The 18683-nt window shown below is 43.7% G+C and overlaps 1 protein-coding gene across 1 annotated transcript in view; it reads right to left on the reverse strand.

The window, feature by feature from the left end:
- Positions 1-12014: 12014 nt before the first annotated feature.
- Positions 12015-18683, reverse strand: part of c1qtnf4 (C1q and TNF related 4) — a gene marked incomplete at both ends in the record, with an annotated part of 29915 nt that continues 23246 nt past the window's right edge. The window contains 5 exons of the mRNA XM_079496233.1: positions 12015-12153; positions 16487-16614; positions 16706-16773; positions 17909-18157; positions 18340-18646. Of these exons, the coding sequence (XP_079352359.1) occupies positions 12015-12153; positions 16487-16614; positions 16706-16773; positions 17909-18157; positions 18340-18646 (891 nt within the window). The remainder of the gene's footprint in view (positions 12154-16486; positions 16615-16705; positions 16774-17908; positions 18158-18339; positions 18647-18683) is intronic.

Below are 18683 nucleotides of genomic sequence, written 5' to 3' on the forward strand. Positions count from 1 at the left end.
AACAAATGGGTTACATAACAAAAATACATCGCATGGATGCACCTGGGACGTATCCTGATTCCTCAGTGATGTATCCCGAGGTCATCAGGTTTCGGGTCTCGCGAACATCATACCCCTCACTCGGGTGACCCAGCCGGGGTGATCAAGACGTCCCAAACTACTCTGCCGGGACTGGGAGGCACAATTCTGGCAAGTGGAGGGACTAGGCTCTGTGGGTTGACTCCAGTCCGGGCCCCTCCTACGTCTCACCAGGTCCACTCCTGCGGTGGTGGATTCTTGAGCTGCAATGGTTCTGCAGGCTCCACCTGGGCAACGGTGCTACTGCAGGCTCCGCTTGCGGCTTGAATGGCCCTCCTAAAGGCCTCACAAAGGTTTATTTGGGCTTCCTCCTCACGGAGGATGCAGGCTATATAGATACAAAATGTCAAATAAATAAAATATAAAATAAATAAATGGTGAGAGCAAGATAATGCAGGACACATTGGAATGTTACATGACTGGATGAATCATTTGATAGATGGAGAGGGAGGGAGAGAACAAAGGTGGAACTCATTTGTGCCAAGGCATCGTGAGGCACCACATGCAGTAGTGGAAAAAGTACTCAAATATTTTACTTAAGTTAAAGTATTAATACTGCAATAATATAGAAAGATACCTGCATGGTTACAAGTAAAAGTCTGGAATTCAAAATGTATACTTTAATTTCATTTCACTATTCAGAATTCCCACCAGACTACAATTGAACGATGAGCAGGGAAAGTGAGTGCGGCCGTTTTTCCACCAGGGAGTGGTGTTGCTGAAAAATAAATGCTTGCAATGAACTCAGAATTATGAAAAATCTCTAGTTTGACCCCGCAAAAGTTACTCAAGTCCAAATTAAGCACTTTACACTATACATCCGAGATTTGACTGAGAGCCTGCCATCGCGCAAATTACAGCTTTTCACCAGAGGAGAAAAACTTTTTTTAATTTTTTTTTCCCAAAATGAGTTTATAGCACAGGCAGACTCTTCACATACTAGAGCATGTCTGAAATAAGTGTTAGAGCTGACATCGACATGTAAATATGAAATAAATGCTTAAACATGTAGCTAGGTGTAATGTTAGAGACCACAGAAGTGAACCTTTCAAGCCTGTTTTCTCAACTCGCTGTTTTCTGCAAGACATAACTCTATGAGCCATATCTCCAAAACTGGTGGGTCAAACTGAACAACCAATATGTCAATTTGAAGCTATGGTTCCCTGCTTTCATATGACATGAAAAAACGAAAATTCAAAAAAATCCAATGGCAGTCCCTCAGTCAAATTTAGTCGTAAATGGTAAATGGTGCATTTATATAGCGCCTTTATCCAAGGCGCTTTACATAGATTGTGCATCAATTCACCCATTCACACACACATTCATACACCGATGGCGGCAGAAACCATGCGTCGCTAAATGTGCTCCATTGCTGCAAATCGCTGGGCGCTCTGATTTGATGGTCCTAAATACCCCCGGGCGTTTGTGGTGTTTAAATGTATGTTGCACAATTTACAAAGTAACTAGTCACTCAAAATTTTAAATGTTTTTAGTGGAGTAAAAGTAGGCTACAATATTTGCCTATGAGATGTAGTGGAGTAGAAGTAAAAGTATTGAACATTGGAAATACTCAAGTAAAGCACAAATAGCCTACCTCAAAATTGTACTTAAGTAGGCCTACAGTACTTGAGTAGAAATACTTAGTTACTTTCCACCACTGAACACATGCATCTGCCATTCTGCCCTCAAGGTTAATTCACCACAGGACTACTATAGCAGCATTTGTACCAGCAGTGAGTGCACTTGAAGTTAGTAAAGAGAGAGGACTTTTACTACAGCCTTTCTGGCAGAACGCCCAGCTGGCGGCTGCACTGCTCTTAAATCCACGCTGTTATCATGAGTCCACCCACCAGTAAGAAGAATGCTTCACACATACTGTTTGGACTGAGTCCACCCACCAGTCAGACTGCTTCCGCTGGCATCCTGTGCTCAGCTGCATCCCAAGGTCATATTTCACCAGGAGTCAGCCAAGTCAGACAAGCTATCCAGGTTTACTGTTCTCCTCATAAAGTACAGTACTTTCCAATTAGTATTTCCAATTTCCAATACTTTTACTTCTACTCCACCTCGGATCCAAATATTGTACTTTTTACTCCACTACATTTATTTGAAAACTTTAGTTACTACTCACATACTGTATACATTATACATTAACCACTAGCCAAATATTTTCTGTGGTGGTACTTGGTGTAAAAATGTTGTTCTACTGTATACAGAACCACAGTATAGGGGCTGCTCAAATTCCAGTACTTTTACTTCTACTCCACTACATCTCAGAGGCAAATATTGTACTTTTACTTCACTTTAATTAATTGAAAACTTGTTACTAATTACTTTGTATATAGGTTTGGATTTTGATCGCAAAACATACATTAACCACTTCAGCTATACTGTATACCAGGGCCGGATCTAGCCAGCACCACTAGGGCCAACACAGTCTCACCCGCAAAAGGTCAAACGTCCTTTTTGGCAGACCCCGGGAAAAGTCACCATTTGACTTTTCAAAAGTCAAATACTGACTTTTCTCAAGGGGGTGCTGTTTTTCCTTTGTCGTGTCAATATTAAACCGAACGGGGATAAAAACGGTTAAAACACGTGGATTTAATGCAACATAAGCACGTCACTCGCCACCCTAACAATCCTGGGAATATTATGATAATATTGAATATTTTTCAATTAGTATTGTTGAGACCGAGAGTTTTGTTCTCACATGATTGATAGATTGATTGATTGATTGATTGATTGATTGATTGATTGATTGATTGATTGATTGATTGATTGACTGTTCCATTCAATGCTAGCACAGGGGTCAAACCTTTTTAATATCAATAACCATAAGGGTCCATTTGGTTCCACACTCAGAGTTACAGACCGGTAAGGGTCCATTTGGTTCAATTTGTTAGCCTACACTCTCGGAGTTAGCCTACAGAAATGTAAGGGTCCATTTGGTTCCATTTGAACACTTTCAGAGTTACTCACCTGTAAGAGTCCATTTGCAACCCCCTCAGAATGTAACATTATCATTATGACTACATCACTTCTCTAAATACTCAAGAAAAGGGGTTGGTTCTGTCTGTGATTTTAGGGGGGTTCAACTTGTGGTACCCTGTCAGATTGAGGCCATGTTTTTCTCCTCTTCATGCAGTTCTATTTTAATAAACATATTTTTGTACTTTGAGATGGTCTCAGTATTGTTCTGGTCAGTTTATATAACTGTTATCGTAACATTTTTACAACTTACTTTAAATTATATTATTTTATATGAAAAACGACACTTGAGATCAGATTGAAGACCTTGGTTTGCATGCTTTCGTCATACCACTTCTGTACCCGCAAAATACAAAAACTTAAGACCGACTGCCACAAAACAGTCATATCAAGGGACCTCAAAACCTACTCTAGTGAGGTCTTTAACCAAGTATTGGAGAGTCTGGATTGGTCCGATGAGCTTAAAAGCACACTTGTCGAAGAAGCTTGGCTTGGCTTCAAAACCAAATTTACATCAGTACTGAACAACATGGCTCCTTTGAGAACCACCAGGGGCAAAACCCGCTCGGAACCATGGATGAATTCGGACATACTGGCTGCAATGAAAGCCAGAGACAAAAAATGCTCTGAAGTTCTAAAATGCAAGTCAAAGCTAGCCAAGCGCTTCGACAGTGTTCGCCAAGCTCGTTTGAACAACTTAAATACACAACGAATCAAACTACGAAACAGTGTAACTGCCATGACCAAATCAGCTAAAAGTAACTTCATTAATGATAAAGCTCAGGAAAACAAAAACAATCCTCATGAGCTCTGGAAGCTACTAAACAATCAACTAAGCTATGGTCAGAAACTAAAAACCAGATTTTCGAACATAAACATCAAATCTGACAACACTCTCATCACTGACAACCTTGATGTGGCCAACTACTTGAATATCTTCTTTACAAACATAGCAACAACTCTGGTTAACAAACTGCCCTCCCACTCTGGGCTCTTTGGTGTAGAGCACATTACAACCTTCTACAAAAACCTAGGTGTTTGTAAAGACGATTTTAAACTAGTTATGGTAACAACTGATGAGATAATTAAGAAACTGAGTGCCCTCCAACCCCACAAGGCCACAGGCCATGACAACATTCCCTCCAAATTTCTCAGAGACTCAGCCATCTCTATAGCTCCAATCATCACCCACATAGTAAACCTCTCCATCAAACAGGGACAGGTCCCCCAAGATTTCAAACTGGCCAAAGTAACCCCCTTGCACAAGAAAGGGAGTAAATTAGACCCCGGCAACTACCGCCCTATTTCTATTCTTAGTTCCATCTCGAAAGTGATGGAAAAAATAGTCTATGAACAGGTTGAAAAGTATCTTGCCACTAATAAATTATTGTACGAGTTCCAATCTGGCTTCAGAACATCCCACTCCACTGACACATGCCTTCTCTACTTGAGCGACCACATCAAACAAGAGGTGGACGCTGGCAAATACTGCGGCATGGTCATGCTGGACCTCCAAAAGGCTTTTGACACCGTGAACCACTCCATACTGGTTAACAAGCTAAAAGCAATTGGTTTCGATAGCACATCAGTGAGCTGGATGCAATCCTACCTGGAGGGGAGAGAACAGATGGTGGAAGTGAACGGAACACTGTCCCCCCCCCTCCCAGTGAGCTGTGGCGTTCCACAAGGAAGCATACTAGGGCCTCTACTGTTCCTAATATATGTAAACGACATGACTTCAGCCTGTGACTGCAACTTGTTCCTGTTCGCAGATGACTCAGCACTGCTGGTCTCGGACAGGGACAAACTGCAGGTTGAAAATGCCCTCAGCTCTGAACTCGGTAGAATCTGCACCTGGCTCGCTGATAACAAACTATCTTTACACCTGGGAAAAACTGAATCCATTCTCTTTGGCTCTATTAGTAATCTCAGCAAGGCAAATGGCTTCTTGGTTAGAGTGGGTGACAATGTTATCACACGTAAAGATGAAATTACCTACCTAGGTTCCATCCTGGAGGCTAATCTCTCCCGGTGATAAAATGGCCACCAACGTAATCAAAAAAGTCAACCATAGAACAAGATTCCTCTACAGGATCTCCTCACTGGTCAACAAAAACACCTTGAAGACCTTAACAGGAGCCCTTGTACAGGGTTTCTTTGACTATGCATGCACCTCCTGGTACCACAGCTCCTCAAAGGCCCTTAAAACCAGGCTCCAGACTTCCCAAAACAAACTGGTCAGGCTCCTACTTGATCTAGCCCCCCGAACCCACCTCACCCCTGCCCACTTCGACAGGCTGGAATGGCTTAGGGTCGACGACAGAGTACAGCAACTTGCAATGGGTCTGGTCCACAAGATTCGATACACCACCAAGATACCCATGTACCTGTCTAGATATTTCCTTAATGTTAACGAAGTCCACACCCACAACACCAGAGGGAGTGCAACGAACCATGTACAACCCAGATTCGGCACAAACAAGGGACTAAATTATTTTCGCTCCTATGCCACCAAAATGTGGAACGCCCTACCAACTGTCATTAAGACATGCGAATCCCTTGACTCCTTCAAAACCGCTCTCAAAGGGCACCTACGGATGGCTGCAATTCGAAACTGGCCCCCGTAAAATCTGAATCCCCCCCCCGCCCCCCCCTTTTTCCCCCTCACTGTATATATTTCTTTCCCCTTTTTACCTCCTTTTTGATGAATTCCTGTTCTGTCTATAGAAGTGTCTATTTGTACGTCTCTAAATGTTTTGATGATTTGAACATGGTGGACCCTGTTGGAAACAAGTGTAATGCTTAATTGGGTCGTCCACTCACAGTTAACAGCCTTTGTATTGAGTTTGTGCTTGAAATGTACTGTAATTCTGCAAACTGTTAATAAATTCTTCAATCAATCAATCAATCAAACCAGCAGATGGCAGTGTGCCGCCTCTGCAAAGAAAAACATTTCAGTTTTACTCTCTCTCACATGGCTTTATTTTATTTCGCCAATTGTTGTCAAAAATCCATAACAAATATTGTGAGTCCAATTTCCATTCCGTCTGAGATGTCAATTGACTTCCAAATACATTTTGAGGTGTGGAATTCAGATACAATACCCTGACATGGACTAGTTAGTCATTTATCAGAAGCTCTTTATCCATAGTGACTTACAGTAAAAACAAGGTAAACACTGTAGTGTATAGAATGCAGAGACACTGTAGTGTAGCCTACAGTAAACTATAGGATCATAGAATGCAGAGACACTGTAGTGTAGCCTACAGTAAACTATAGGATCATAGAATGCAGAGACACTGTAGTGTAGCCTACAGTAAACTATAGGATCATAGAATGCAGAGAGACACTGTAGTGTAGCCTACAGTAAACTATAGGATCATAGAATGCAGAGAGACACTGTAGTGTAGCCTAGTAAACTATGGGATCATAGAATGCAGAGACACTGTAGTGTAGCCTACAGTAAACTATAGGATCATAGAATGCAGAGAGACACTGTAGTGTAGCCTAGTAAACTATGGGATCATAGAATGCAGAGACACTGTAGTGTAGCCTACAGTAAACTATAGGATCATAGAATGCAGAGAGACACTGTAGTGTAGCCTAGTAAACTATAGGATCATAGAATGCAGAGAGACACTGTAGTGTAGCCTACAGTAAACTATGGGATCATAGAATGCAGAGACACTGTAGTGTAGCCTACAGTAAACTATAGGATCATAGAATGCAGAGAGACACTGTAGTGTAGCCTACAGTAAACTATAGGATCATAGAATGCAGAGACACTGTAGTGTAGCCTACAGTAAACTATGGGATCATAGAATGCAGAGACACTGTAGTGTAGCCTACAGTAAACTATAGGATCATAGAATGCAGAGAGACTGTAGTGTAGCCTACAGTAAACTATAGGATCATAGAATGCAGAGAGACACTGTAGTGTAGCCTACAGTAAACTATAGGATCATAGAATGCAGAGAGACTGTAGTGTAGCCTACAGTAAACTATAGGATCATAGAATGCAGAGACACTGTAGTGTAGCCTACAGTAAACTATAGGATCATAGAATGCAGAGAGACACTGTAGTGTAGCCTACAGTAAACTATAGGATCATAGAATGCAGAGAGACTGTAGTGTAGCCTACAGTGAACTATAGGATCATAGAATGCAGAGAGACTGTAGTGTAGCCTACAGTGAACTATAGGATCATAGAATGCAGAGACACTGTAGTGTAGCCTAGTAAACTATAGGATCATAGAATGCAGAGACACTGTAGTGTAGCCTACAGTAAACTATAGGATCATAGAATGCAGAGAGACACTGTAGTGTAGCCTAGTAAACTATAGGATCATAGAATGCAGAGAGACACTGTAGTGTAGCCTACAGTAAACTATAGGATCATAGAATGCAGAGACACTGTAGTGTAGCCTACAGTGAACTATAGGATCATAGAATGCAGAGAGACACTGTAGTGTAGCCTAGTAAACTATAGGATCATAGAATGCAGAGACACTGTAGTGTAGCCTACAGTAAACTATAGGATCATAGAATGCAGAGACACTGTAGTGTAGCCTACAGTGAACTATAGGATCATAGAATGCAGAGAGACACTGTAGTGTAGCCTAGTAAACTATAGGATCATAGAATGCAGAGACACTGTAGTGTAGCCTACAGTAAACTATAGGATCATAGAATGCAGAGAGACACTGTAGTGTAGCCTACAGTAAACTATGGGATCATAGAATGCAGAGAGACATGTAGTGTCTCAATAAACTGTAGGCATTCTGTACATTGAAACTATAGGATACCATGTAAACCAGTAAGACGCCTGAGGGCGAGAAGTGCGCCCTAAAGGGCGTGCACTGCACACATCCGCCTCGTTGACGGCAGACTGCTGGGCGATCGATGGTGCTTTGGCAGGGTCAGATCAACATGGAATGAATTCTGTACTGGCCATATAAGGAGCATGTCTTAAGTGTACAGGGTTTGATGAGGTCAGATCAACATATGGAATGTCAGAACAGGACAGCTCCATACAGTATATGGAGATCTAAGGGTGGTATCGGGGACATTCTCTTGAGTGTACAGGGTTTGATGAGGGCCCAGGTAGGGCTGGGCCTTAATTTTCGGGCTTGTTGAGAACTCTAGTTTTCGCTAGCTGCTGGGCGCGGCTGCACTAATAACTTTGGGGAAGGCCCGTCTAGAGTTTGAAATTTGAATGGACAGGTATAAGTAAAAAGGGAGACATCGAAGAGGAAGGATGGATGGGGAAGGAATAAGGATCAACATATGGAATGTCAGAAAAGGTTCTGACATACTGTATGTTGCTGGCCAATATTGATGACATCAGGGATCTCCATATATGGGCTTAACTGCGACAGCAGGTCGCATTTACTATGACATCAGGGTCTCCACATCTCCATCCCTGATGGTGTCACATGATGAAGGAACTAAGGAACTGTATGTGAAGGAAGTAAGGAAGAGGCCCAATTTCTTTACAACGTGGCTGCTGTGCATAGAGACTATTGTAGTGAGGAGTAAATGTGCAATGAAGTACAGTAAATTAAATGGAAGTACAGCATTTTCAGTTAGGCTACAGAATAGTAGTATTTCATAAAAACCAAAAATGCAATATTTATTTTATTATTATGTTATAGTTTGTTTTATTGAAGCATTCCTCTTACATGTAAGAAATAATTGAAAGAACCAACAATAACCATTTCAAAAGGACACATTAAGTCAAACTGGATTTGATTATCTTGTGTATGTTTTTCTTTTCTTTTCTTGCATGGTGATCAAAAATAACTCACATTAGTAATTATTTTTTATTATTGTACACATATTCACATATCAACATAAATACTTCATGTACTGTATTGTACACATTATTCACATGAATGTATCAACAGAAAATACGTTGACATTTTATTTAGTTTGTTTTTACTCCACTGGTTCACACATGATAACCATGCAACTAATTACACTCCGTTCAATGGTAGGTGTTGTTGTAAGTACTGGGAGCTGATGGTAGGTGTTGCTGTAAGTACTGGGAGCTGTTGGTAGGTGTTGCTGTAAGTACTGGGAGCTGATGGTAGGTGTTGCTGTAAGTACTGGGAGCTGATGGTAGGTGTTGTAAGCGCTGGGAGATGATGGTAAGTACTGGGAGCTGATGGTAGGTGTTGTGGGAGCCCCAGGGTTTACTGCATTGAAAAGGGGATAGACACCCTCATATAGCAGATACTGACAATAAGCCACTCTGACCTACTTACGGACTTCACTGTTATGTTGTGAATAACAGATCATTGTGATAGGCTGGGTTTTGCTGTGAGTTTCTATATGGGTTAAGATGCCTTTGAGAGACTTTTTTGACTGGGCGGGGGGTCAGTGGTTCTCAAACAGGACCCCCACATGAATGTATTTAGCTACAGAGTCAACACGTTGTGAGCTTGTCAATCGGTTATTTTTTCCAGTAACAGAAAACAGAAAATACCCCAGCAATGGCATAGAGCCCTGACGGACTCCAGTCAACCATATGGGGTTTAAGTGGTTGAATTTGACAATGAACGACAAAGGCAAAGATGGGGAAAGGTTTCCCAGGGGTAGAAATGTAGTTTGTTGGAACTAACTAACTGCCTCTCTCTCTCTCACACACACAAGGAGTGAATCCAACACACACTCTCTCTCTCCCTCTCTCTCTCTCTCTCACACAAGGAGTGAATCCAAGCATAAAGGACACGAGGACATCCATTAGTGACACCGTTGGGGACAGCAGACAGACACCAGAGGCATTCTGGTTAATAATACGCTTTGAGAGGCAGGTAGGGCGACCATCAGTGTTGCTACGTCTGCTTATTAGAAGAGACTTTGGGCTTGTTTTTCATAAAGCAAATATTGGTAGTTTGTCATTGTATATATAGTGGGGTATAGTTGATTATTTGGGCTTGTTTCTAAAGTGTAGTTGATTATTTGGGCTTGTTTGTTCGTGGTCACGCACCATAGTACCAAAACATGGAAGACGGTTGACTGGCCTCAGCCTACCCCTTGCTATATTATTATAACACAACATAATGTTATATCATTGACCTAAATAGCGTTATATCAACAAGGATAGTATGATTTAAAAAAAGGTTAGGTCTATGTCTTTTTCAGAAATGACTTTGGACATGTGGAAAATGTAAACACGTGACGCAGTACTTTACTTTGGTTACATCATCTTCTGATACTTGAATGTTTTGACTCAAAGCTGTGGCTATAAACCACAGTCAGTGGTATCTTCATTCGACCGAGTCAACACTGCTGTTTGGAAAATCCTGCTGGCGCAAGGTAGATTGGCGGCATACGTTTGTCCGACGTACCAATAGTCCGACATACGTGGCCTGTTAAGATTAAGACTCACCTGTGGCTCCAACATACGTGGCCGGTTAAGACTCACCCGTGGCTTCCGCGTGCGGTTACGGTTAGGTTGCGCCTATTGCGTGTCGGACAAAGATATGCACCCAGGTAGATCGGTTGGGATTCCGTTCTTGCCTATACTGTATGTTCCGGGTGGTTGGGAACCTCTGGCTAAGTCACCTGACCTAGGCCAAACATCAACAATTCAACAAACAGGCCAAACAGTTATGTTACATTAACTATTTATGTAAATAGTCATGTATTGTTATAAACGTTTCAGGAAATAATTAAGAAATATATAGTTTGTTTTGTATAATTATTTTCTGTTTTCTAAGAAAAAAATATTTTAAGAAGGTGACATTTGTTCTATTGTAAGTGCTTCTCAAAAGAAAGACTTTCCTCAGGGGAAAATCGTTTGTCACCGCAATGTTCCATTCTTTAGTTATTGGCAGTTGATTATAGCTGTCTAAACCAGGTTGGATTTGTTTTGATCACGTTTTTCTTTTCTTTCCTTTTTTATGTTTGTTCTCTGACCCGGAAGCTGTAGATTAACTGACAGATTGCAGAAAAGCGCCCTCTATCGTAAACACTGAAAACGCCACATGACATACATACACGTCATATCATGTGTGTGCGTTGAAATGAGGCCTAGTGGCTTAAAGTAAAGCAAATGCATTTCCAGAAGAGTTGCTGGTTGAAGTCTGCTACCCTGTATCTAAAGTTATTTACTAAAGTTACTTATTTTTGGAAAACAGCAGATCTTCAAGCTCACGATGCTTTGTGATTTTGTAGATCTGCTATTTTCGAATAGGAATACAATCGTGCTTAATTGGTTAATGCGTGATTTTGTTACCACAATCTAAAATCTCCAAAGTAACAAGGAAGTAACATTTTCAAATAACTGTATTCTGAGTACAAAACAAGGAAAAGTGCAATATTTGCATCTGAGATGTAGTGCAGTAGAAGTATAAAATCATCCATAAGTATGGAAAGTAAAAATACCTCAACATAGTACTTATAACCCCATTAAAACCGGAGGCCCGTCCTACAAATGCCTTTATTCTGAGTGGTTCTCAAAAACGTCATGCCAAGGACCCCCAAAATGATATGTATTTGGCCGCGGAAGATTTGTGTTAAAATAAAATCCAAAACTATATATATAAAAAAAATCAAACACTTTTTCAAAAATGTTTAAAATCTACAAGCTCAGAACGAGGCACGAAGTAACAAGTGACGCGCTGTGAGCTTGTACGTCTGCTGTTTTTGACTGTTCCAGAATTTGAATAAACATACTTAATTAGCATTCCGCTCACCGCTAAACACTGTAAAGTCACAGCACTCCCTCCCTATTTCTCCGTTGTTTCGCCCAGAGTGGGCGTGGCCATGGTTATATTATGCAAAACTTGAACCTCACAGAAACGCTGCCTAAACCACAACCACCCTGGGGGCGAAACACCAGGGAAAGAAAGAGAGAGAGAGAGAGTAACCGGTAATATGTCCAAACCGCCTGGAGCTGGTGCATCTTCTCCCTCTTTGTCTGTGATTGGCTGAGGGCAGAGCTAGGGTTTCTTCTCCTTCTCTGCCTGTGATTGGCTGAGGGCAGAGGGGAGGTCTGGGTAAACCAGGAAGCCGGTGAAGGTGATGTATTTGGCATGGTTGCTGTAGGCACCGAAGCCGTCCCTCTGGTGGGAGTATAGCCTGTAATAAAAATAAAAATAAATCTGAATAAGTTGTATCATTTATTTATTTATTTTATTTAGAGTGGCCACTTATTTTTATATCCCCTTTTCTCCACAATTTTTTTTTAATATATTTTTTTGCGGCTTACGCCTTTTATTGTTTTTTTTTGAAGGGACAGACAGTATGCTGACAGGAAACGGGAGAGAGATGGGGGAAGACATGCAGTAAAGGCCGTGTCGGGCTCGGGAGTCGAACCCGCGGCACACTGCGACTGGATTACCAGTCGGGTGCCCAGACGGTTACGCCACCGCCTGGGCCTTAGTCGGAATTTCTGTGTTGTCACTATAGTCCGGCAGCCAACAGGTTTCTTTTTTTAAAGTAGGAAATTTGGTATATTTTTTATTGGCCTAAAATATTGTCTATACTGTATACATTCATGAATCCACTTGCTGACCGTCTGTCAGTATTGAATTGCAATTTTTTAGGGGGATATATGTGACCAATTTTCACAAAAAACGGCCATAGCCACTTGCCCATCGGCTATGGACGTTTTTAGCCCAACGAGCTAAACTAATGCTTGCAATGGATTCAGAATCATGAAAAACCCCTTGTTTTCTTTTTTTCCAAATATTTTTTATCCCACGATTTTGTAACCCAGTTTTTCACCCCTACTGTCAATGATCTAATGTGATCCAGGGCTCTACACACCCTCCACCAACCTAGTCCCCATATATGGGGGACACATGGGGAGAGCAACGGACTTGAACTCATGCTTCCTTCATGCCTGAGTGTCCAAGTTGCTCCTTTACACCTGACAGGGGGGAGTTTCCCTGGTTGGACGTAGCGCGTGGAAGGAACACGTTATTCCAACCAGTTCCTTTCCCCTCCATCAGGCGCCCCGACTGGCCAGAGGGAGGCAGTTTAGAGTCCAGGATTACTGCATGTTTTTTGTGAGGGTACCTACCCTAGGGGACACGGGGAGAACATGCAAACTCCACACAGAAAGGCCCTTTCGCCAACCCCGCCTCGGGTATGGGCACTGATGACGCGGAGGAGGAAACACACGCCAGCACCCACATCGTCCCGAGCGGGAATCGAAACCAGGACCTTCTAGCTGTGAGGCGACAGCACTACCAACTGTGCCACTGTGCCCCCCCCCAAAAACCCTTGTTTGACACGTCACATGCTTAATGAATGACATTTTTGCCTTATATAGGATGTTAATGGTATGGTCACATATAAACCCCTATAAAACAATATCACAACCAGTCCCCCTAACCCTCATTGTGCTCTATCGCCCCCCAGGAACCCTTGGGAACTTCCTGGAAGAACTAGATTCTCTGATCAGCTCCTTTCCGGAGAATGGCACCCCTCTGATCCTACTGGGTGATTTCAACCTACCTACAGCAGAGAAGTATCTTCCCGTTACATCCCTTCTGGCCTCATTTGACCTCTCCCTATCTCCCTCCCCTCCCACTCACAAGGCTGGTAATGTTTTGGACCTTGTGTTCTCCAGAGCCTGCTCTCCCTCTACACTCTCTGTTACCCCATTAATCAGGTCTGACCACCACTTCATAACCTTCTCCCTCTCTCTCTCCACCCTCCCGCCCAAACCTACTAACCCTCCGAACACCACCAACCGATGCAACCTCAAGTCCCTAAACCCCTCCTCCCTCTCATCCTCTATTCTCTCCTCTCTACCCTCCCTGGAGTCCTTCCTCTCTCTCTCACCTAACACTGCAACCTCATCCTTCCTCTCCTCTATCTCATCTGCATTCGACCAACACTGCCCGCTCTCATCCAGGCCAGCTCGCTCATGTCCACCGGCTCCCTGGCTATCTGAAACTCTCAGATCTGAACACCTCTAAGGGCAGCCGAAAGAAGGTGGCACAAGACAAAGCTACCTGATGACCTTTCCCACTTTCACTCACTCCTCTCTGCATTCTCCCTCTCACTAACCACTGCTAAAACCTCTTTCTACCACACCAAAATCCAATCCTGTACTTCTAACCCAAGGAAACTCTTCTCCACTTTCTCCTCCCACCTTAAGCCCCCTCCCCCCACTCAACCTGCATCCCTCACTGCTGATGTTTTTGTCAACTACTTTGAGAAGAAGGTTGACGATATCAGCAGCTCCTTTCCCCCCCTCCCCCATAAAGTGGCATCTGACTCAACCAACACTAACCCCAACTTACCATGCATGTCCTCCTTCTCTCCTCTTTCCCCAGACGAGGTCCTACAACTAGTGACATCCACTAGACCTACCACCTGTCCTCTCGACCCTGTCCCGTCTCCAATCTTCCAGACCATCGCACCTGATTTGCTCCCCTTCATCACCTCCATCATCAACACCTCAGTAACCTCAGGTTGCGTCCCATCTGCCCTCAAGTCAGCCAGAGTAACTCCACTCCTCAAGAAACCAACCCTTGACCCCTCAGATGTCAAGAACTACAGACCGGTATCACTCCTTTCATTTCTGTCTAAAAGCATTGAACGTGTTGTCTCCAACCAGCTCTCTCTCCATCTCTCACAGAACAACCTGCTGGATCCCAACCAATCAGGATTCAAGAAGGCACACTCAACAGAAACTGCCCTGCTGGCAGTCACAGAAGCACTACATGCTGCCCAGGCTGCTTCCCACTCTGCTGTCCTGATTCTGCTAGACCTATCGGCGGCATTTGACACAGTGAACCACCAGCTGCTCCTAGACACCCTAGCGGATCTAGGCATCGGCGGGACAGCACTAAACTGGTTCTCTTCCTATCTCACCGACCGGACCTACCAGGTTTCCTGGAAAGGTCTGCTATCACCCCCCCGAACCCTCCAAACTGGGGTCCCACAGGGATCTGTACTTGGTCCCCTCCTTTTCTCACTGTACACCAAATCCCTTGGCACTATACCTTGCATGGCTTCTGCCGCAATCGGTGTATGAATGTGTGTGAATGGGTGAATGTAATGCACAATCTATGTAAAGCACCTTGGATAAAGGCGCTATATAAATGCACCATTTACCATTTACCATTTTGGTCCCCTCCTTTTCTCACTGTACACCAAATCCCTTGGCACTATCATCTCTGCTCACAATATATCCTATCACTGCTATGCCGATGACACACAACTGTTTCTATCCTTCCCCCCCTCTGCCACTCAGGTGGAAGAGCGCATCACTGCATGCCTGGCTGACATCTCACAGTGGATGTCTTCCAACCACCTCAAGCTGAACCCAGACAAGACTGAGCTTCTCTTCTTCCCAGCTAAGTCCTGCCCTATGCGGGAGCTAACTATTTCCGTAGACAACGCCCTGGTAACGTCTGTCCCAACAGCCAGGAACCTTGGTGTTGTCCTGGACAGTCAGCTCTCGTTTAAAACTCACATCACAGCTGTCACTCGATCCTGTAGGTTCACACTCTATAACATACGACGAATTAGACCGTTCCTCACCCAGGAAACAGCCCAGCTCCTAATCCAGACAACAGTCTTGTCAAAACTTGACTATTGTAATTCGCTCCTTACTGGCCTACCGGCATGTGCATTTAAGCCTCTCCAACTGATCCAAAATGCCGCAGCTCGTCTGGTCTTCAACCAGCCAAAATTCTCACATGTCTCCCCCCTGCTCCGCTCCCTGCACTGGCTCCCAGTCGCTGCCCGCACAGAATACAAAACTCTGATGCTGGCATTCAAAGCAACCAAAGGTATGGCTCCCCCATATCTTGCAAGCATGATTGAACCCTACAAACCCTCCCGCACACTCAGATCAGCCAACGCAGGAAAGCTGGAAGTACCCTCACTAAAAACGCCGGGACAACGCTCCACACGTCCCAAACTCTTCTCCCTTCTGGCCCCAAAACTGTGGAATGCACTCCCCGTTGCAATCAGAACTGCAGCATCACTCCCAATCTTCCGCCGTAGTCTGAAGACCCACCTTTTCAGACTCCTTATCCTACCCCCTTAGATAGCACTTTTTAGACTTAGATAGCATTTGAAACAGACTTATAGCATGTCATGTATAGTTAATATGTATAGTGTCATTATATAGATATGTTCTAGTTACGTTCTTAGCTTACGCATGTTTCTTGATAAATGCATTTTATATATGTGATGTATTCCCATACTTTTGTTCTTGCCTAATGTAAATCGCTCTGGATTAAGAGCGTCTGCTAAATGCCTAAATTGTAAATTGTAAATTGTAAAACAAAATACTCAATACCTTCAGCCGGTCAGCAAGTTGATTCATGAATGTATAAACAATATTTTAGGCCAATAAAAAGAAAACTACCAAATGTCCCACTCCACCCCCCCCATACAGTGTATGTGTATGTGAGGTTAAATATGCTAAGCTAACAGGTCATACCACACGGTATCTCCAGGCTTCAGGGCCAGCATGAGGCTCTGGCTCTGTAGAGCCTTCTCTCCCTGGCTGTCATCATAGATCATAGCCTGGACATCCACACGGTTCTTCATTAGCTTCACCGACAGAGTCTGGGGGAGGAGCCAGAATTATACACATAAATAGTCTGGAGGAGTATACATTGTACTGGGGACACTTCTATAAGTATCAGAGTGTAGGTACCTTGTGTGGCAGCTTTCCTGCATTGAAGGAAAAGTAGTATGCTCCTGGAACACGGCACGTGAACACGCCTGGAATGGAAAACATGAAAATATGAAATTCTACTAATTCTTATATATATTATCTTATATTTACCTTCATCCTGCTGTAATATGCTGTTATAAAAGTTATTGATTGAATACTTTATGAACAAGTTGCAAAACAGCACAGCATTATGCAAGCAATGTCTTAAAGGATAACACACAAAAAAGCCTTGATGATTTGTTTCCATTGTGGTCCTGTGTATTAAATTCATCAGCAAGACGTACAATACAGTACAAATCATCATCAATACCAGGAGCAATAGAAGAATCCTGCAGAAATGTGCTCTTTCATGATGGCTAATTTGGCTAAAGCTCTTTTCAGACGGGGAGCGTGTGACACAGAAGTTGTTGCCTGGATCAATGACAGGTCTGCTCCAGGTGTGTAGTGCTCATGAGGGGCATGACAATGCAAGCGTAAAACAAAGCTCAACACAATCCAGTTCTAGTCAGTTGCGGGCATGTGCACAAAATGAGCACGAGCGCGACCATTTCATGGGACCGCGCCCACGTGAATACGCTTGCGTAGTCACCCCTCAACTTCTCCACGCGTAAAAAAAAACGCAGGTCTCATTGAAAATGAATTACTAGGCGCTTTAATCGCTGCCCATCTGAAAGGACCTTCAGAACAAGGAGATAAGGAGTCTGGTGGTTGGGCCTTACGATGGCATAATAGTAGAATGCATTCATCCCCATATTTGCGCTGAAGTTGGGGGGAACGAGATCAAGTGGAGCTCCCTTTGGTGTTATGCCCGTGGGCGTTTCTCACTCTAGTGATGGTAGTTTGACCGGTACTGGCACTAGCTGATTTTAATTATTTGGTTTCGTTTGATTTGTGGGGGTGCCGCTGCCCTGGGTCGGTCAGCCTGGCCCTCCCCTCTTCCCTGGTCTCTATAGGCCCAGTATAGTTGGTTAACTCACTGTTTTACTTTTATTCTCCATGAATGCATTTGCCTTTTTAATGATACTGATGCTGATGATTTATGTTTATGTATTATGTATTCATGTTTCAGGTGGTTTACCTTAATTGGTGTATTTACTAAAACTATTTCCTAGGGCGCAATCCCCTAGGTGGCGTAGTTGGCTATTCTAATTCATACCGCCATGCTACATTAGCATCACGTACCCTCTGTTACATTGAAGTCCTCGCCAATGTTGACAAACGCAGAGTCGAAGCCGATTGGTTGGTGCTGGGCCACGGCCTCTCTCTGGTCCTCGCCCACGATGCTTTGGGTGCGTCCCGCCGAGAACGCAGAGCGCCGGTCCTCTTCATCGTACTCCTCCTCATCATCACCCTTCTCTTCCTCCTCCTGCGTCTCCTGTGGCTCCTCAGTCGGGTCTTTGACTCCTCCCCTGACTCCTGTCAGGGAGGCATCTACACAATGCAAGTTTATCCTATATTAAAATTGGCCAATAGGAGGACGGGTGGGCGGGCTCAGACATAAACACCCAGCAAAAATGGGAAGAATGATGATGTATAAGAATGATTTAAAAAAGTATCAATAAAAGACAGAAAGGCAAAGATCAAGGCTATTAGCTTAGAGAGTTTTAACAAACCTGCTGAGGGCATCACGCTCTCCTGCTGCTGCTGGGGAGGCTGCTGGGAGTTGTAGTCCGCACTGTGGGTCTGCTGGGAGTTGTAGTCCGTACTGAGGGTCTGCTGGGAATTGTAGTCCGCACTGTGGGTGTGCTGGGAGTTGTAGTCCATACGGCGGGGCTCATACACATCGGGGTAGACGAGGTAGCCGCTGAAGGTGGTGTAGTGTCCCGTGTTGCTGTACAGAGCGTAGCGAGGGTCTCCGTGGAGGCGGAGCCACACCGTGTCGCCAAACTCCAGCTGCAGCATGGCGCTCTGGCTCTGGACCTGACGGAACCATACAAAGGCTTAATTTAGTCCGCTG

This window comes from Electrona antarctica, assembly GCF_951216825.1.
Source record: "Electrona antarctica genome assembly, chromosome: 3".
NCBI classification, from domain to species: Eukaryota; Metazoa; Chordata; class Actinopteri; order Myctophiformes; family Myctophidae; genus Electrona; species Electrona antarctica.